Source organism: Marmota flaviventris, chromosome 1, assembly GCF_047511675.1.
Source record: "Marmota flaviventris isolate mMarFla1 chromosome 1, mMarFla1.hap1, whole genome shotgun sequence".
Taxonomy (NCBI): domain Eukaryota; kingdom Metazoa; phylum Chordata; class Mammalia; order Rodentia; family Sciuridae; genus Marmota; species Marmota flaviventris.
This window is the reverse complement of record NC_092498.1, coordinates 209890344-209910714: the sequence shown is the minus strand read 5'-3', so window position 1 is coordinate 209910714 and position 20371 is coordinate 209890344. Positions and strand designations below refer to the sequence as shown.

At 63.8% G+C, this 20371-nt stretch overlaps 1 protein-coding gene and 1 long non-coding RNA gene across 6 annotated transcripts in view; one reads left to right on the top strand and one right to left on the bottom strand.

Moving 5' to 3' along the window:
* Positions 1-20371, bottom strand: part of Rfx1 (regulatory factor X1) — a 28272-nt gene that overhangs the window by 3238 nt on the left and 4663 nt on the right. The window contains exons 2-16 of one of the 5 annotated variants that reach the window (XM_027955380.3): positions 17245-17604; positions 12110-12219; positions 11800-11883; positions 10917-11024; positions 9491-9607; positions 8155-8250; positions 6601-6695; positions 4208-4658; positions 3103-3284; positions 2533-2652; positions 2338-2453; positions 1543-1661; positions 1352-1461; positions 866-1017; positions 692-789 (exon numbers count right to left, since the gene is read on the bottom strand). In XM_027955380.3, coding sequence (XP_027811181.1) covers positions 692-789; positions 866-1017; positions 1352-1461; positions 1543-1661; positions 2338-2453; positions 2533-2652; positions 3103-3284; positions 4208-4658; positions 6601-6695; positions 8155-8250; positions 9491-9607; positions 10917-11024; positions 11800-11883; positions 12110-12219; positions 17245-17554 — 2268 coding nt within the window. In that variant the 5' untranslated portion in view covers positions 17555-17604. The other 4 variants (XM_027955381.3, XM_071602002.1, XM_071602000.1 and 1 more) reach the window with 4 other exon arrangements.
* LOC139702051 (uncharacterized) lies at positions 14028-17251 on the top strand. The gene is made up of 3 exons (XR_011704616.1): positions 14028-14311; positions 15080-16206; positions 16711-17251. It is a non-coding gene; the product is annotated as an uncharacterized lncRNA (long non-coding RNA).

Sequence of the window (20371 nt, the reverse complement as noted above, 5' to 3'; positions counted from 1 at the left end):
TAGGTTGGAGACACAGCACTGGGGACCGGGCCGGAGGGAGGGAAGCAGATACGGAGTTTGTTTAGCTTCTATGCTGTTTGCCCAAAAGCCAGCACATCCCGCCTCATCCCTTGCACCTGAGTAGTTAATGAACCTGCAGCACTGATGGAAAGGCGCTCACCCTTTCCTTACAGACACTGTCTGTTTAAAAAAGTCTCTTCTATTCTGAACACAAGAAGTGCTTTCTCACCAGGCTGTCTGAAGACAACTAATGCAAATTCATATTTGGTTTTTATTTTTATTTTTTTGCTACCCTAGGGATGGAACCCAGGGTGCTCTATCACTGAGCACATCCCCAGGCCTGTTTATTTTCTGAGACGGGTCTTACTATGAGTTGCCCAGGGGCCTTGCCAGAGATCCTCCGTCTCAGTCTCCCCAGTCACTGGGGCTGCAGGGTGCGCCCCGGGCCTGGCTTGGTTTATATATTTTTAAGATGTTAAGTCCTCACTGCTACGAGGGGTCATGTCTCAGCAGTGGGCACTGGAGGGAGCTGCTCTATAAGACGACACTTGAGTCCTCCCTGAGGCCCCAGGTTCCCCAAGTGCACTCCCATCCTCCCCAGGACAGGTGTGGGGACAAGTCTTCAGCCCCTGTGGAGCCCAGAAGAGCGAAGCCCGCGGCCCCAGAGCCAGGAGGAGCGGCACGGCCTCACCTTCACCCGCAGCATCTCCTCGGGGATGTTCACCATGGCGTGGGTGAGCCAGCTCTCCAGGCTCTTGGCAAAGTTCCGGATCGCTTGGGTCAAGGCACCTGCGGGCAGTGGGGGGGGGGGTGGTCAGGGAGGGGGCCGTGCACTCACTGGGGATGGGGCAGGCCACGCACTCACTGGGGATGGGCCGCAGCACGTCAGGGATGAGGATCTCCACCAGGCCCTGGTACAGCGCGTGGTCGCAGCGCTTGGTCCACTGCAGCACAGGCTCGAACTTGGAGAGGAGCACCAGGCTGGCCTTGGGCAGCCGCTTCTCAGCCTCATCGTGCCTGTGGGCACCCGTCCACCCCAGGTCACACAGGTGCTCCATGGTCCTGTGCCCAGGACGACGGAGGCACCAGCCAGCCACTGCCGACTGGGGTTTGGCTGGGCACTTCCTGCCTCCTGCGGACGCGCAGGGCCAGGCTGGTTCGGGCCTCGAGGCCACGGGCTGATGGGGCTCCTGGGCTCTGTACGCTGGGGTCTCCTCCAGGGCGGAGGGGCTGCCCTGCCCGGTGCCCAGCTCCCGTGCTCTGGGTGTCAGACACACATGGGCCGTGGGGGTCCAGGGCACTCACACAAACCGCAAGGGCCACACCCCTCCCCCTTCACGTGAGGACTCACACGGCCAGTGCAGGGGCCTCGCTGGGCTGGCTGAGGTTGTGTCTCCAGAAGGTCTTCCACAGCGTCTCCACCAGCGTGAACTGCAGGTTCACCATGACGTCCACGATGGCCTGTGGGGAGGCGGGCGGGATGCTCGGGGGCAGCGGGCAGTACGGTCCTCCCCTGCCCACGGGCTCCTCCAGCTGCCCTACCTCACAGTGTTCCCGGTACAGGACTTGGAAGGCCTTGATGTCCCCCGGCCCGACGCCCTCGGGCAGGACTTTGCCCTGGAGGTCAAGCTCAGTGAAGTCAGGGAGACTCCGAGAGGCATCTGGGGGGGTGCACATAATGAGGCCTGTGCCCCTGGCCTTCCCGCCTCCCAGCCTTCCCAGGCATCCTATGGGGTTGTCACCAATTCCCCAAAGAGGGGACCCCCAAGTACAAAGGATGACAAGGCTCGGGGAGGGCAAGCACCTTGCCCAGGGTCTCAGCCCCCAGAACAGGGGCTCCTGCTGGCCCTGGCTGGTCTGCTCAGGGGCATCCCTGGGTCGGCCCCTGGGACATGGGACTGGACTAGTCAGGACTCCAGGGATGCCACCCAGAGCCCGAGGGCCCTAGTGTGGGGCTGTTCATGGAGATCACTCCAGACACCCCGGCTCTGCGAGGCGGCCTCCCGCCCCTCGGCCCCCACCCCTCTGCGACAGTGTCCCCATCCTCCCCCAGTCCCCCCAGGGAACTGCGTGCCACAGGACATCCTAGAGCTGCGCCACCCAGGCCGGGTGCCTGGGCTGCATGGGTAACAGCCAGAAAGCAGCCACCACATGCCACTGTCACGGAGGCGTGGCAGGCACGCACTAAGCTCTTGGGCTTCCTGGGTGCCATGAGCATCCCTGAGCCGCCTTTAAGGGGCTGGTTTTCTTTATATTTGGACACCTGGGTGCCGCACACCTGCCTCTGCAGAGGCAGCCTGAGCCCCTGAGCACGGCCCCGCCCTGCCGGGAGCTCACCCAGGAACTGCTGGTACTGATGCACCTGGGCGCTGATGTCGGACAGCCCCACGGCCTGCTGCGGCCCCACGGCCACCCCGTTGGTCACCCCCTCCACCTTCTGGATGGGCTTCAGCCTGTGGGAGAGGGGGCAGGTGGGCCCGCTGTGGGGGCGGGCAGCTGGGTGGGGTGGCTTTCCTGGGTCCCCTCCTCTACCTCTGCTTCTGGGAGAAGGGCTGGCCCCGCATGGCCATGTGCTGCTGGTCCTCCATCAGCCGCAGCAGGGGCGAGCTGGCCTTGATGCGCAGGCCGTAGTAGTGGTACTTGGAGTTGCCCCTGGGAGGAAGCCGAGGGTGAGGGCCGGTCCTGGGAGCACCGTGCCAGACTCTGACTCTGGCTCCCCGGGGGCTAAGTGGAGATGTGTGCTGCTGAGCCAGGGCCGACACCCTGGGGACGCACAGGGGACACACAGGGCTGTGGGTACCAGCAGAGGCCCCCACTTGCTGACTGAGGCCTCTTGGGACAGGGCCGGGGTCTGGTTCTCTGCTCACCCCCCCATCCCGACACAGGGCCGCAGGCGCCGGCCAAGTGCTTGCTGACGACTGGTACTAACGACGCGCGATGCCCTAAGCGCATAGGCGCACCCTACCCGCCACGCCCTGGGGAGGGTGGTCCCCACTGCCCCGCGCACAGACGAGGACGCCGAGGCCGGGCACCTCGCCTTGGCTGGTCTTGTGGCTGAGGTGTACCCTCGCAGCCCAAGGACAGCTGGGACAGGAACCCCACCTGGTGCCCAGCCGACGCGTGCGCAGCCCCATGAAGACGGAGCGGATGAGTTTGCCGAAGGAGGCGGCGTTGACGGGCTCCAGCTTCTGCTCCTGGCAGTGCAGCAGGTAGTGGCAGTAGAGGGTGCTGCGGGGCAGGCTCACGCCCTCCGCCGTCTCATAGTTGTCCAGCAGCCACTGGACCTGGGCGGAGGGGCAACGGGGACACCACTGAGGGTTGCCTCCACTTCTTAGGTGGGGCGGCTGAGAGCTCCACATCAGTCCCCGTCCTCCCCCAGTCCCCCCAGGGAGCTGCGCCGCCCAGGCCGGGTGCCACGGGCCACACAGAGCCACTGAGACACAAAGTCACGCTGATGTATGTGGCGGGAGATGAGCTGGCCCCATGGTCATGAGGTGTGACTCCATCTGGAAAGTATCCTCGACAACGCGGCAGAGGAATGGGACACCGGGAGGGAGGTGTGCAGGGGACAGTCAGGGTGCTCTGTGTGGTCCCTCGGTGCAGGGGAGGGACCCAGGGACTCACGTCCCCGCTCGACCGTGGAGCTCCCCCGCAGCCCCAGCGCTGGCCAAGGGTGGCCTCCCCAAACCTAAGCATGTGAGGAAGGGGCGCCCCGGAGAGAGCATCACCCCCAGGTGGTCACAGAATCGACGGGGCAGGTCACAGCCAGCGTTTTAAAAAGTAGACGTGGAAAAAAGGGGGTCAGAAGTCAGGCTGCACCTGTGCCTAAGGGGGACCCGGGGAGCACGCCCGTCATGTGGTGGGCGAGGGGCCCTGTGGGCGGACTTCAGGGACTCCTCACAGCTCCCGGGTGAGGGTGCCTGCCTCTCCCTTCACTACCATCCATCCTCTATTGTCAAGTGACACTCAGAAGAGGTGACCCACTTCTTTGGGCACCACTCTAAGGGCCTCACATGTATCTGCCACGGCCCAGAGAGGCTGAGTAACTTGTGAGAGGTCACACAGTGGGGATTCCATCCCGTGGTGAGCGCACACAGGCACTGCCGTACCAGGTTACTAATGGTGGCCACCCCACTGCCAGGGACCAGCTCCAATGCCCACTGCCCACCACCTCTGCCCGGGTACCCACCTCCTGCCGGGCGCTTACCGTTGCTGGCGAGGCACGGGTGGTATGGGAGTAGGACTGGCTGGCACTGCCCAGCATGTAGCCGCCTTGGATCACATAGGTGCCTGCGCCGCTGCTGCTGCTGCCGCTGCTGCTGCCGCCGCTGCCACCCCCGCTGCCGCCGCCTCCCCCGCCGCTGCCTGCGCCACCTCCGCTGCCGTTGCTGGCCCCACCCCCACTGCTGGCGGAGCTGGCCACCACCTGGCTGCCGGACACGTACATGGGCACGGAGCCGCTGCTGGCCACCGCCTGGGAGGTGGCCGGTGAGCTGACCTGGGTGGCCGTGCCTGCGGCCTCGTAGTAGCTGGTGCCCGCCGGCTGCGTGTACAGCGGGGCCTCGGGGTAGGCGTAGGTGCTGGAGCGGCTGGGAGAGGCAGAGGGGGTGGGCGTGAGGGCCAGGGCGGGGAGAGCTGGGTGGCCGAGGGGCACGGTCCTGTGGGAGGGGAGGAGGTCCCAGAAGGGGGCCAGGGACGCAGCAGTCCCCAGCGCAGCCCCTTCCCTCCTACTGACGGCAGCGTCCTCGGGCCTGATGGGCAGGTTCTCACGGAACCATCTGGGCAGCCCTCAGTGCCAGGGTCACCCCCCACTCGGAAAGCGAGGAAGCTGAGCTAGATGGGCTGGGTCACCTGTGACACACGGCCCCTGACCAAGAAATATCTGAAGAAACAAAACGAAATTTGCAACCTTGGGCTGGTTCCCGGCATGTTGATATACATGCAGTGAGCGCCTACTGTATGCCGGGGACTGTACCAGCAACGCCCTCGGGTCAGTTCCCGCGGGCAGGGCCAGGGAGGTGAGAGGAGGAGGTTGGTAGGAGGCGGGGCGGCTCCATCACCCCAGGTGAGTGGTCTGCTCAGTGGACACCAGGGTCCAGCTCTTGATCACCGAGGCCCACGTCTACCTCAGAGTAATGCCAGGAGCATGTGCCTCCTCCCCAGGGCCACGGCTCAGCCAAGGGCCCCACAGGCAACACATGCTCCAGAAATGCTGTGCGGGGCTGGGCAGGCAGCTCAGCGTGGGTGCAGAGCGGCTCTAGACCGTGGGCACCCCGGGCTCCATCCATGGGCACCCAGGGCTCCAGGACCACACGCACACAGCGCTGCGCTGGTAGATATTTGCTAAATGAACAGATAAATTAATGTCCAAAGCCAGGGATGGAAGCCCAAAGGCCGCGGCTGTGCCAGTGTGGAGATCCAGGCTGGCAGAGGGCTGGGAACCTGGTGACAGTCTGCCAGGAGGGACAGACAAAAGACACACCCAAAGCAAGAACTTCATGTGGCAGAAGAATGCGACAGTGGCCGTGAGCTCCGTGGGGAGGGAGAAGTCCAGGCAGAAGCCAAGGAAAGTGCCCCCAGAAGGAGCCAGGCCAGGCGCAGGGCCCACTCTGCGGCTAACAGCGAGGCGGGCCTGGGGGCAGCCCTCCTCCTGGGAACGGCCCCCCCTGGCCCCTGCCGCTGGGGTCAGCTGCACATGAAGACAGTTAGCAGCACCGGAAACAAACTGATGGCAATGCAGGTGCCAGGACCACACTCCTCAGGGTCAGTTAGAGCGTCATGACCCAAGGACAGAGTCACTCTCTGAGCTAATCCAATCCCAGCACGGTGCCCGCAAGGACAGGTGGCAAGGACGAAAGAAAAAATCAGACGAATGCAAAGAAAACCAAATGGAAATTCTAGAAACTGAAACAGCAGCAGCAATCTAGTCGGCATTACTGCTTGGAGGATGGGAGAGGGAGAGGCCGGAGAGGGCCTCCATCAGGAGTCGGCCCCCGGAGGCTGCTCTGGGACACGACACTGGCCCCTGTGCAGTACCTGGCAGAGACACCTGTGTATCAGCTGCATGGGGACCAGGGACACCTGTACAGAGGAGTGCTGGGCAGTGTTGAAGAAGCCAAGAGGGACCCATGTGCACAAATGGGGGGAGCCAGGGGAGGGCCAAGGACAGGCTGGGGGAAGAAGTGAGAGACAGAACCGGCCTCCATTTCTGAAGAAAGGAAGGAACAGTTTCTATTCTTGGAGAATCTCTGGGAGGAACAAAGAAACAGGTCACCCTGGGGCAGGGGGGGGCGGCCAGGATTCAAGTCACCTCTTCACTGTTAATGTCCCTAACACACAGAAACTTTCTATCTTGTAAAAATGTGCGTGTGCACACGTGTATATATAGGCACTTTTTTTTTTTTTTTTTTACCTCTAAAAGCCAGGCCGGTTGAGGCCCAAAGCCCTACGCTTGCTAGGATGCCAGGTTCCCTCTGCTCTGGCATGCCTGGGGGCCGCTGGCTGCCCCTGGGTGGTACCCACCTAACTGTCACCTGAGGCCTGGAGTCCTGAGCAGACCCACGCCCGTGCCCTGCCCTCCCTGTGCCCCCGCCCACTTACATGGCGCTGGCTGCGTAGCTGGCGTCGCCGCCCTCCACGTACTGGACCTGGCTGGAGTACACATGCGGCACCGGGACCTGCTGGAGCTGCTGCACCTGGGCAGGAGGAAGGCGGCAGGGTCAGCGGGTGGCTCCGGCCTCCGCCTTGTGGAGCTGGTGGTTCTCAAGCTCTCCCTGAGGCCAGGTCACTGACTAGGAGGTGCACATCTGGGTTCTCTAAACACCACACCCTGATGGGGGCCGAGGTCAGAGGCTCAGGGGCTACAGCCTCAGCTGGGGCTGGGAATCAGGAAGAGCTGTATCAGGAGGACCGCCAAGACACTCTGCTTCTGCTGGAGACGGCAAGGGTGGGGCCTGCTGATGGGCAACAGGGGAGCCCAGGCAGGTCAGACAGTGGGCCAGAAGGGTAGGCCTTAGGGCTGGGCCAAGAATCGGGACAAGGTGTAGTTAAAGCCAGAGCTTGGACTACACGTGGCCCCAGGGGCGGGGCCTGTTAGCCCAGCACAGGATGTTAGGGGCGGAGCCTGGGGCCAATTTTGTGACAGAACCCTCAGACGACTTGAGCGCCATAGGGGCGGGGCTTCAGTATCCCACCTCCACCCCCACCCTGATCTGCAGGGACGGAGCCTAGGACCTGGAACCCGCTGTGGGATGTTGGAGGCGGGCCCTTAGACCGACCTGCAGGGCGGAGGTGGGGTCTACAGGGCTTGAGGGGCCTGGTGGGCAGCCGGGGTATGCCCCCGCCCCCCATTGCCCCCCGCCCGTGCGTCCACCACCTACTTTGAGGGCCGTGGCGGCCGTGCTGAACACTAGCACCTGGGGGATTCTCTGGATCCTGACCCTCTGGTCGGGGCTGGCTCGGGCTGAGAGCCCGGGCAGGGGGACCACTTTCTGCTGCGGCAGGAGCAGGTGCGGGGGCAGCACGCCCACCAGCTCCACCCACTGCTCGACGCCTGGCTCGTAATGGGTCAGCTGCGGCTCGGGGCTGCCTAGCTGCGGGGCCTCGCCGCTGCACACCGATGGGAGCGGCGGCGGCTCCGGGGCCAGCGCGCCTGGCCGGAGCCCGGGCGTGGGCGGCCGGGGTGGCGGCTCCGGCTGCGGCGTGGGCCGGGGCTCTCGCTGCTCTGCCTTCCTAGCGGGAAACTGACTGTCTGAGCTCTGGAGGACAAACAGAGATACTGGGGCGTCACTGGGTCCGGCCGCGGGCGGGGCTCCGGGCCTCGCTGCCCACCAGGCTGCAATGCGCACACCCAGGCGACGGTCCCGCCCAGTGCCTCAGGGAGGAGAGGGGGAAGGGACCCAGGCTAGAAAGAAGCGGCATTTGAATCCAGGTCTCTCTTAGCAAAACTTGGGCATGAGGTGCCCGAAAAGGGGGCTGATTCAGGGCGGATCCGCAGCCCACAGACAGGGGTGCAGCCTGGAGCCAGACCTGGAGCCCTCTGTCCTTGAGGACCCCAGGAGGTTCCATTCCCCCCCTTCGGGGCAGGGACCTGCGTTCCCATCCCTCACTGGAGACCAGCCCCACTTTGCCCCCGGTAGATGGGAGGACACCTACCTCTTGAGCCACGTGGACTGGCTGAAGTCCCTGCACGGTCAACTGTTGCACGGGGCCCGCTTTGGGTGCCTGCGGGGTGGCCTGGACCACAGACCTCTGGGAAAGGAAGGGAAAGAGAAGACAAGTGAGGCCGCGGTTACCATGGCCACGACGGCGGCTAGAGAAGTCCCCGTCCTCTATACCGTGAACCTACCTAAACTTCACCACAGCCACCTAAGGAAAAAACGCGCCATTCTCCAGCCAAAGAAAAGCAACTCTGTTGCCGGGCCCAGCACCAAGGGCGTCCGGGCTCACCACTGCCTTGCCTCTGGGCATCCAGTTACAGGCACGGGAAACAAGGCCCAGCCGGGTAAGACTGCCAGGAGGTGGCATGGGCAGGCATTGGACCTGGGACCAAGGCAGTGGGGGGGTCTCTACTCTTCTCCCCTCTCTGCAGGTCCTTCAGGAGTGCACAGACCTGGCTTATCTTTGGTGCCCTCACTTCAGTAAGGACATAGTAAGCTGTCCTTACTAGGGAACAGTGGCTGGGGAGGGGGGGCTGGTGCTAAGTGCTGGGGCTGGGACTTGAACCCAGGTCTGGAGATTTAGAGGGGCTCTGGCACTGGGCAGGAAAAAAATCTGTGAATCCTCTAGATGGGGTTTCCGATTTTCTCTGGGAACTTATGGCTTCCATTTGTGTGTGTGTGTGTGTGTGTTTTTTTTTTTTTTTTTCCTGGTTTGGTTTTGTTTTGCTTTGCTTTTAAGAGACAGGATCTCCCTATGTTGCCCAGGCTGGCCTTGAACCCCTGGGATCGAATGAGCTCCTGCCTCAACCTTCTAAGCATCATATACAGGTAAACACCATTGTGCCCAGCTTCATCTGATTTATGAGGGGCCAGGAACCCCCGAGTTGAACAATCACAACAGACAGCAGATGACTCTTGCCCCTTAACCTCCCCCGCTGCTGTGGCTGTAGCTCAGAGCTCAGTCTCCCCTGGAAGGCTTGGATCTGGAAACTAGGGCCTCTGCCTGAGACCTGTGAATGCACGTGACTTGGCCTCAGGACCTCCTCTGGGCAAACGGATCCCCATAGGCCAAAGTGGACCGTTAAAGCTGGTCTGAGGCTGCCCCGCCCACGGCGCCTTCTGCAGGGTCTGCATTCCACCCTCAGCGCAGCCCCCCACCCCAGGACACTGCATCTGGAGAGGTGGAGGTGCTAGTCGGAGACTCCGATTGCAGCTGGGGCTGGAGCCCTGCGTGTTTGGCTCTAACAGGCCAGAGGCACAGCCATGGGTGGCTGCAGAGGCCAGCTGGCTGCGACCCCTTGCCCTGGCTGCTGCCCGCTTTGGCCAGGCACCTCTTGGGTGACGGAGACACTCTGCTGGACACCATGAACCTGCAGCTGCTGGGGCACTGTGCCCGTGGGGGCCCCAGCTGTCTTGCTGGCGGAGCTATTGGCTTGCACCGGCGACCGCTGCAAGGGAAGGAGACACGGTGATGTCAGGTTGGGCTCTGGGCATCTCTGGGAAACCTGGGCCCCAACCCCCTTCTCAGGAGGGCTCTGTGGAGAGGGCAGCAGGTGGTGGTGTCGTGTCCCACCATCTGCGCTGACCACAGGCTGTACTCGTGCATCCAGATGCTCCGGCCTGCGTCAGTCCTGGTCACCCCCAGGAGAGGGTTCAGCTCAGAGGTGCTGGTTGAGGCCCATCCTCCCTAGGGAAGATGGCTGGGACCCCAGCCATGGTCAGGGGCCACCTGCTCTCTCCAGAAGAGCTGTAGCCCTGACCCGACAGAGTTTATGGGCTGGGAAAGTCTGGCTGGGCCATGGAAGCCACCCACTAAATCAGCCCTCTGAGGCTCTCCTGAGGCCAATTCTCAAAAGTCACAGTAATGACAGTAGCAGCTACAGACAATGTGCTGATTCCCACCAGGTGCTGCTCTGAGCGCTTTATGTTTACTCACCAGGATCCCACAGCATCCCTGCTTCCTAGTGGAGGCAGAGGGGGAAGGACAGGCCCAGGGCCACACAGGTGGGTTGGCTACAAAGCCCGTTTGCTCTGCGCCAGGCTTGGGCTGTCATTCCCACAGCAGCTGACGGGCAGTGGACAGCTCTTCCCTTGCCACCCAGTACTAGGGATTGAACCCAGGAGCCTCTACCCCTGAGCTACACCCTCAGCCCTTTCTGTTTTTTATTTTGAGACAGGGCCTCACTAAGTTGCTAAGTCTGGCCTTGAACTTGAGATCCTCCTGTCTGTCTCCCAGTCGCTGGAATTACAGGTGTGCCCCCTCATGCCTGGCTGCTCTTCTCTCATACACAGACAGCCCTGGGCTCCCGAGGCTCAAAGCCCTGCCTAGAGGCCCAGCAGCAGCAACAGCTGAGACAGGCCCTGGCCCCAAGCCCCTGATGCTGGAGCCATGCTCCAGGCCTCCTGACTGTCCCCAGCCCTCACTGATGTGTGTGGTCCCCAGAATCCACCACGTGGTTCCAAACTCTCAGAAGGGGTTCCACCCACCCTGCAGATGGAAAAGGAAGCCACTGTTGTGTCCTGTGATGCCATCCCCTGAGCAGGACCTGCAGAGGCCACCTCAACCCCGGGAGGCCACCCCTCCTCCTACAGCCAGACCCCATGGCAACTCAGCCCAGAGCCACGGGGCCAGCGAAGGAGTGGGGAGGGCAGAGGAAGGAGCAGGCTCACAGCAAGGGAACCTCAAGTGTCCTATGGGGGCACAGGGCCAAAGCAGGGAGACAGGACAGGGCAGAGTCCTAAGGGGCTACCACCTACCTCAGGAGGCGAGTGCACCTGCTGGGTACCGTGGACTGTCAGGGACACCTGGCCACCCTTGCTGCCTGGCGCTGTGCTCTGCACCACCAGACGCTGTGTGGGGAGAGCCTGGAGCCGGGGGAAAGAGGGAAGCCCATCACCCTTGACAGCCTGGGGCTCTCCTGAGCACCTGAGAGGTGCCAGGTGGTGGCGTAAGTGCTCTCTGCCTCTCAGCCCATGGACTCACTGACAGCCCCAACACAGCAGTCATTGCCCCACTTCAAGGGGGTGACAGTGAGGTTCAGGAAGGTTCGAGTGCTCATCTGAGGTCGCAGATCCAGGAAGTGGCAGTGTAGAGTGTGGACCCGAGGCCCAGCTGAGCCCATGCCAAGTGTGATCTCATCCTTAAGCTCCGATAGTATCGGAGTGCGGGCGCGGAGGTCGGGTGCGGCTCAGGGCTAGAGCGCTTGCCCAGCATGTTTAAGGCCCTGAGTCCATCCCCAGGACCTCACGCACATACATATCCAATACAATTTGTCCAATTTTGTGTTGATCAATTGGAAATGGGGGTAAGCCCTGGCATCCCAAATGTGGCCTTCCGGAGGACAGACGCCCTCCCCTGCTGCCCTGGGCTCCTGACTTCCACAGCCTTGGGCTTTCTGCTTTAGGACGCTGCGGCTGGCCCCTGCTGGCCTGCTACCCTTCCCCACTAACCCTCACAGCTCTAGAGATGGCCAGGCACTGCTCCCTGATGGCCCCTACCCTGGGGACCCCACCACCCAGAGCCAGGAGGTGGGGAAGCCTCAGGATGGGGCCGGTGTCCTCAATCCTGGCAAGGACTGGGCCAAGCAGGCCACAGGGGCTGGTTTCCCACCCCGGGGGCGGCTAACGGTGGGAGGCTTACCTGCTGGGCCACCTGGATATTGGTGAGCTGGAGGGGTGACACGTGGCCCGGCTTGGCCTGCACACTGGTCTGCACCAGCAAGCGCTGGGGGTCAAAGTGTGAGGAGCTGAGCCGCCCAGCTCCCTGGGAGGCCCAGCGCTGTGGGGGGGCGGCTGACATGCACATCCCTGGGGGGCTGACATGCACATGGGGGGGCGGCTGACGTGCCCATCTTGATAAGAACAGTGAGCAGATGTCCTGATGGACGGAAGGCAAGGCCCCAGAGAACCCAACCTGCACTGTCCCCTTGCAGGCCTGTCCCCCATCCTACCTGCTGGGTGCCCTGCACCTGCTGAACCACCTGAGTGGGGACGCCGGTCTGGCTGGCTGTGGAGCCCGGGCTGGCTTCCGACACCGTCTCGCTGGCTCGCATGGCACCCTCTGTGGGGGAGGGGGCACCAGGTCAACTCTGCGCCCACAGGGAGCCTCAGCCCCCCGGAGGGCAGGACGCAAGCTGGAGCCCAGCCCACAAGGCCTGCTTCTCCAAGAGCCCTGCCGCTCCCCTGGCCAGCCCTGGCAGTGCCCTTCCGGGGTGGGGTGGGCGCTAGACAGCACCCAGGGACCTCTAACACCTGGAAGCCACCCTTGACCCTTCTTATCCAGAAGCGGAACCAAACAGGGTGCTGGGGCCACCAGGCCACAGGAGTCGAGGCTGGCCCTGTTCCCCAAAGGCAGGACCCGGGCAGAGAGTAAACTGACCACCCTTCTCCTGGCAGTTCTAGGAGGACCAAGTGCTGGCCCACCTTCCCCAGCACGATCCCGGCTTCCCAGGAGACAGCTGGCCACAGTAGGGGCCACAGCCAGGGGCTCCGCCCAGCCTCGCTGACCTCGAGGGGCAGGAGGGGTGCAAAGGGCTTGGAGCTGGATGAAGGGTACTCACGCTGACAGGCAGCTAAGAAGAGGCAATCATAGAACATGGTGCCCGCCTGCCCGCTCCCTGCCCCCTGCCTGTCTGTCCAGGGCCGCCCGCTGGCCCTCCCTCCCGGCCTGCCTCTGTAGGAACAGCAGGGCGCACAGGCAGCTTTATACCCACAACCTTGGCGAGCTAATCCCCCGAGGGACGCAGGCTCCCGTGTGCCCTCTTGGGTACACTCCCCTCCCCGTGGGCTGCCTGAGAAGGGCCTTTGCGGGGCGGGGGCAGGTCGGGGCAGGAGGGAGGCTGGTACCCGGAGATGCTATCAGGCAAGCGCAGGTCGGATTTCATGCACATCTTGCTGAGTGATTAACAGGGGCCACAGGGGGGCAGGGAGGAACAGCGTCCCTGAGGGGCCCTGGCCAGGAGACCCTCACCTGTGCTGCCCGTCTCTGTGGCCCGGCCTGCCCCCAGCAGCCCCAGAGGCCGAAATGATATGGGGGAGGACGCATGGATGCCAGAAGGAGTCAGGCCCCAGCCCCCCTTCCTAGGGGACTCGCCTGGGGAGTCAGAGAGGCCACCCATCCCCCATGACACGAGAGGGCCACAGTCGAGGGAGCAGCGTCCTCGGCCTCAGACACTCAGGCTGCTGCCATGGAGGTGATGCCCGGCTCCCGGGGCAGCTGGGGCCCAGCGCTCTCCCCACTGTTCTCAGAGAGGGAAGTGGCCTGCTCAAGGTCACCAGCTGGGGACCAGCAGGCCAGGACACAGGCCTCTCTGTGCCCACAGGAACTTCACACCGTATGCAGAACCCAGAGTCGCTGGTTCTGCTGGGCCGAGGCGCCGGGGGTGGTGGTGTGCGGACGCGGACCGGGGGCTCGGCGAGCTGGGAACCCACGGGACACCTCAGGTGCAGGGCATCCCAGGGTGGGGCAGGTGGGGCTCATGCTCCAAAGTGGGGGGCTGGTCCTCAGCTGTGGGGAACAAAAGAGAATGTCCCAGCAGAGCAGGAAGGCCCTCTGCGCGGACTCAAGGACCCCAAGGCCAAGGCCACGGCAGAGAACACGAGTGTGTGAGTGGGGGGCGAAGGCTGCCAGATGTTGGGGGAGCCTCCCTGTGGCTACACGTGGGGCTGGCATTGGGACAGTCCCAACCCTGCGGGGACAGCTGCCTGGGCAGCCAAGTCCAGGTGGCTCGGACGGCTGTTTTGCTGGAACCTTCCTCACGTCTGCGTTCGTTTCCCTGCGCTGTGCAGGAGGCTTCCCTGAGCGGCCCCTTGGGAGAAACCCGAGCCGGCCCTGAGTCACGTGAAGGGCCTGGCACACCTGGGATGTCCATGGGGCACGGGGAGCCAGCCCAGCACAAGAGAGGTGCCACGGCGCGTTGCCTGGCTCGGTGTGGGCAGCAAAGCGGGTGCTGGGCATGGGGCTGATCCTGGAGCAGGACCCTGTGTGTCTGGAGACCTGAGACCTGCTGAGATCATCGGGCATGTGTCCCAGGAAGCAGTCCTGCCTGTGTCCTGCGTCTGGGGTGGCCCATAGGGCTGGGACGCTGGGATCCTCCCCCACCCTCTGCTGGCCAGGCCAGCAGGCACGATGGGCTGCGCAGGAATGTGGGCGGGTGAGTCTGCTCCTCAGCTGAGGGGCTCCCTGTGTGCAGTCCCTGTCCACCTGTGGCCAGGGCTCAGCCTCTGCCTCAGTCTCCCCCTCACTATGTGTGGGGGAGGGGAGCCAGGAGGGGAAGGGGGCTGGGGGACATCGAGTCTGTGACCTCCATTCCAGGCATGTTTAGGAGGCCGGGGCGGCCCCTGCTGTCTCAAGCCGGGAAGCACCGTTGGTTTCCTGTCTCTGAGCCGAGGAGGGGCTGCCCCTCCCCAGGCCGGCGCCTCCCCGTGCGGCCCTCCTCCCTCCTCACCTGTTGGAGGGAGCAGTGAGCTCCTGGGCAGACCAGACACATCCAGAGGCCGGGGGTCAGGCTGGACCCCTGGTGCCCCTGCTGGCCCAGCCCCCCTTCCCCACGAGCACCAAAGCCAGCTGGCCCCGTCCCTCCTGTTCCTTGGCTCCGGGGAATGACTTCCCACAGGGGCCTGGGGTGTGTCCTGTCTGTCTGCCCATCTGTACTCGGGGATGCGGACAAGCACCCTCCATTCCCCTGTTCTGGACGTGCCTTCTTGGACTCCAAGGAAGGCCAGTGGGAGAGCAGAGGAGGGAGGCGGGCCTGGTCCCTCCCTGAGGCCGCCCATCTCTACTTCAGGCCGCCTGGCACCACCCTCCTGCCAGCGTCCAGAGCCCACAGCATCCTGCTTCCACCTCAGGGCTTGGCTTGGTTTGGGCCCTGGGGACTGAACCACTGAGCTGCCTTCCCGGGACTTTTTATTTTTTGACACAGGGTCTTGCTAAGTTGCTGAGGGTCTCACAAAGCTGCAGAGGCTGGTCTTGAACTTGTGATCCTCCTGCCTCAGCCTCCTGCGTAGCTGGGCTGCAGGCGTGCGCCACGGCACCCGCCTCAGGTTTTGGGTGATGTCCGTGGTGGCTGAGGAGGGGATTATGGCCAGGGTTGCTCCAGACCAGGGAAACTCGAGCTTCCTGCCCTCACCTCCAGAGTCACCTCAGAGCAGAGCACGCCAGGCCCAGCTGGACAAGCTGCCTCTGGCCTGCATCCGGGCCTGGCCCGGGACCTCCGCACCCCGCCTGCATGGACTCCCGGGTTCCTGGGCAGCTCCACTGCTCCTGGCTCCAGAGCAGCCCGGCGCTTCCCACAGCCTTCGCTGGTGTCGGCTTCCACTCCTGCCCAGGGGCCGGCTCACGTGCCCAGGCCACTCTGAGATGAGACGGGATGCTAAGCTGGTGAGGGGGAGTGGCTGAGGGCCGGGTGCCAGCCAACTCCTCTTCCTCAGAACAAATGGAGGAAGCTTTGCCCAGCGACCTAGCCGGGGCAGGCTCACCCCGCGGGAACCTGGACCCGCAGGAAACGAGAGTCCCCACTCACGGCCCGACCCAAGGAGGCTGGGGGCCTGGCACGGAGGCTGGTTCCCTGCTCTCTGCCCTTGCGGGTACGCAGCACCCAGAGCATGCCACCTCCCCCAGCCTTCTCCTGGGTCTGTCTGACTGGAAGACCTCATGGTGACCTTGACCTTGAGGGACTGGGGCCTCCCTGGAGGACTGCCAAGAAAAGCTGGACACACTGAGGCTGAGGGGAAGGACGACGGGTGTTCTGGGGCCCGAGGCCACAGGCCTCCTCCCGACCCTCACCCCGGAGAGCCCAACTGCCCGGAAGGACCCTCATCCAGGAGGAGGACCAAGGCCAGCCAGGGGCCCCAAGGGCTGGGCAGAGCTCCAGCGGAGTCCGTGGTCTCCTGCCTGCTCTTGGCCACCGGGGGCCACGCCAGGTGTCCAGCTCTCCACTGCTGTAGGTCAGGCCACACTCCCCCGTCCTTCACAAAGACTTCAGGACTAGACCCTGCCCTCAGGGACGTCAGGAATGTCAGCCTCACCACGGTCCTGGCACTTCCAAGGGTGAGAGTGCAAGAGGGAGGTGGAGTGGGGAGGGGCGGGGCTTCCACCCAGTGACCTGAAGGAGGCCGCAGGCCAAGGTCTGGGCCGAGTGCTGCAGGGGGAGGCGCCGCCAGGCCCAGGCCAGGAGGCAGGACTGAGCCTACGGGTCTGCAGAGCTACAGGGGCCGGTGGGCCGGGCAGGTGTGCCAGGAACAGGCGGCAATAGGCGGGGTGGGGACTGGCAAGCCAGGCAGTGGGCTTGGCCTCCACTAGTGAGAGCGCGGGGCGCGTGGAGCTGTTAAAGTCCTTTGGAGGGGCGGATTTGGAGGACCAGGGGTCAGCTCTCCAAGGGCACCTGGCCAGACGCGTGGTGCACAGCTGTGATCCCAGCCGCTCAGGAGGCTGAGGCAGGAGGGTCTTGAGTTCAAAGCCAGCCTCAGCAACTCAGCGAAGCCCTAAGCAGCTCAGGGAGACCCTGTCTCTGAGTTGGGAGAGACGGACACCAAGCCCTCTCCCGGCCCCCAGACCAGCCCCGCTGCCAGCGTTCCCGGGAGAACGACCCGGGTGGGCGCAACGGGCTCGTGGGAGACTACAGCCCGAAGCTGAGCGCAGAGCAAGTGAGAGAAAATGGAAGCAAAAGCCAGAAAGAGCTGGAGACGAACCCGAGCCCTATGGACACCACGGCCCAAGTTCCCGCTCATCTCCTCCAAGGCCACAAGGGTGGCCACACTCAGGAGCTGGCCGGACCCACACCCTGGCTCAGCCCTGGTCCTGCTCCTCCAGGGGGCAAGGTGACACTGCAGGCTCCCGCCAGTCTCCCCCAAGGAAGGACCTGCTCTGGGCCAGCCCCACTGAGAGCACCCTGAGAATGAGAAGCCACGACGTCCCCTTCACAGATGAGGCGACCCAGGCAGAGCGGTCAGGGGCTGGCTTCCCCCAGGAGTTCGAGGCCAGTTCCGCCCCCAGTGCCTCCTGACCCCAGAGCTAGGTGCTCGGGCCCAGGCGCCCCTCCCAGAGTCACTCCCGAGCGCCCTGGCTCAGGTGCACATGCAGACTTACCAGAGACGGTGACCACGATGTACTGCTGGGACGCGGGGGACGGGGTGGGCGCGCCAGCTTGCTGCGAGGGCGTGGGGGCAGCCGGGAGCTCCGTCACGTACTGCTTCTGGCTGCCCGGTGGCTGCGCCTGGGGCTGGGGGCTTTGCAGCTCGGTGACATACTGGGGCTGGGGGGTGGCCGAGGCGGTGGGTGTCTGGGGGGGCTGGGGCGCGGCTGGGGGTGGTGGTGGTGGTGGCTGGGGCTGGGCCTGCGGTGGCTGGGATGCTTGCGGGGCTGCCTGTAGCTCCGTAACGTACGCCTGGGTTGCCATGCCAACAGTGGGGAAATGAGAATAAATAAGGCTTTTTTTTTTTCCTCTTCCTTGGGAAGAAAGAAGGAGGGGAAGAGAGAGGGGGAAAAAAGAAGGAAAAACAAGAATTAATCCACAGCAGGGACAGCTCCTGGCTCCCCAGAGATGCACTGGGCTCGTCCCTAACTTAATTAAATCCTGAGGCTGGCGGCCAGATACACCGGACCATGACTGCGGGCAGACTGGGCACGCACAGAGGCTGGACCCCATCTGTTTCTCCACTCCCCTGGCCAGGACTCCTGCTCTCCAGCCCCTGGTGCCTGGGGGACCCCACGTGTCCACTTCAGGTCCTGCTCCCCTACGCCACGGAGAAGAGACCCATCTGGTGGCCCTGTGCTCTTGCTCAGTTCTCACTGGGGAGGCCCAGCAAGTCCAGTGGCTGCCCCTTCCCCTTTCTTCTTCCCCTTGGTCTGGGCATCTTTTAGGGCCTCCTGCCAGCTGGACGCTGCTGGGAGCTTCCCTTATGTTGTTTCACTTTGAACACTATGACTGGGTTGAGGTTCAATCTGCTAGATGAATTGCTGAGGTTCAGAGAGGGGAAGGCACTTGCCCTGGGCCACACAGCAGGGGTGACAGAGCTGAGTTTGAAGCAGAGCATTCTGGGCACTGACTAGTCAGCATATGGCTGGAAAGGTAAGTCAAGGGGCAAGCTGCCTCTGGGGCTGCCGGTGCCAACCCTGTGTGCCCGCCATCTGGACTGGGATTCTCGGCTGAGTCTCATTCCCAGTTTGGTGCCAGACATGGGAAGGTGTTTGAGTCCCAAATGAGCCCCTTGAGCTGCTTGTGGCCACAGAGGCCTTAGGGTCCTGTGCCCAGGGGCTGTTATGGATCTCATGTTGGGTGCAAGTGCCCTTCTGAGGCTGGGGGCAGCTGGGCCAGGAGCGGGCAGAGCAGCCGCACTGCCCTTGGCGGGGCAAGCTGGCTGGGCAGCAGAGGCCGCTCTTCTGGCTGCTCGAGGTCAGGGTCCCTTCTCGGGTGCTGGGCAGGGTCCCTTCTCGGGTGCTGGGCAGGCCCGCCCCTCTCCTGCTCAGCCCCACCTCAGTAGGGAAAGCCAGATGGTTTGGGTCCCCCTCTTCAGTTCTGAGCATTTGAGGGACAGCAAACTGAATGGTCAACAGGAGAAGCCGCGCACCCTGAGGCCCTGCCTGGAGTCTGCGAACTCCACGTGGGGCTCATGGTGACCTGGGATCACATGGCTCTTCTGAGTGGCCTCTAGCACCTGTGTGCCGTGCAGCATCAGTAGGTGGCCCTCCAGCTGCAGGGTGACCCAGGGTGGGATGTCCCAGGGGAAAGAACAAGTAAAACAAGAGCCGCTGCTTACTGTCCTGGAGCCCAGGCCGCGGGCTGGGGGCACGCCCGGCTGGCAGCCCTGGGAGGGGAGGACGGAGCGAGGCGGGTGACCAGGCCCCTCTGAGCCCCAAGGTGCTCTCACTCCCAGCCCCGCTCAGCACACAGGTGTGGGGCGCCTCTCCCCACCCACCGCTGCCGCCTCCTCCTCCCCAGACACCGGAGCACCACCCCCGGGCCATGCACGGGCAGGAGCAGAGGAACCAGGGCCAGCCAGGCAGTCCTTGCTCTTCCTGTATCCCTGTCCCTCCCTGTCCCGGGACCGCAGTTCTGCACATGCCAGACTTAGGAAGCGTCCAAGGAGGCCGGAGAACCAAGCCCCCGCACCAAGCCCCGCACCGGGCGAAGGCGCAGCTGGAAGTCGGCCCCCTCCTGGCTGCATGGCTCTGGGGAAAGGCCCCGCTGCCCCATCTGTGAAATGGGAGGACAGCGGGCCTGACACCGTGGGCCTTACTGCAAAGGCCAGTCCCCGTCATGTGGGCAACAGCTGGCCAAGTGTCTGGCACGCCAGGTGTGCCGGGGGAGGCGGGGGTGGCTGGGCACGCAGCTCAGTGGTCCAGGCTTACCTGGCCGTGCTGGGCCCTGGCTTCTGTCAGGAGGGCAGGGAGGGAGGGAGAGAGGGAGGGAAGGAGAGAGGGAGGGAGGGAGGGAGGGAGGGAGGGAGAGAGAGAGAGGGAGGGTGGGAGGAAGGGAGAGAGGGAGGGAGTGAGGGTGGGAGAGAGAGAGGGGGAGAGAGGGAGGGAGGGAAAGGCTTGGGAACTGGCTCTGCTGCCCAGGGCCCTGTCTGGTCTCTGCTGCTGGGGATGTGCTCTAACTTTCCTTTTTCATTTAATTAGGACACAGGTTGGCCTTGAACTCGCAATCCTCTTGCCTCAGCCTCCATAACACAGCTGGGGTTACAGGCGGCTCCACGGCCCAGGGCCCTTTATCAGGCTCCAGAAAGACAGGAACCCTCCAGCCCTCCCTCCCTAAAGCGGCCAGAGCCTCTGCCTGCCCCTGGGTGTGCCCGCTGGGATGGTGGGGGGCAGAGGACCCTAGGCCACGGTGGCAGAACCCTGGACTGCCTTGGGCTCTCCTGCCCAGCAGGGCAAAGGGCAGCCAGCACCCCACCCCCCCACCCCCCCAGGGCCCCGGAGCAGGGAAACTTGCCCACCTGCAGAGGACCCTCGACTCCTCCCTCCAGTGCTAAGTGGCGCGCCTGTTGGGACTCCTCACACTGCGGGGTCCAAATCTGCCCAGTAGCCCAGGAGGCCCTTCTGCCTGGTGTCACCCACCCTGATGTGAGCCCTGGAGCAGTCTCAACTCAAACTGAACTCAACTCCCAACGTGTCACTAACATTCTTCTGGAACTCAGTGTGTCCATCTGTCACCTGGGGATGACGAGAATGCCTGATTCCTGTGCCGCAGTAAAGATCCACTGAGACCAGTTCG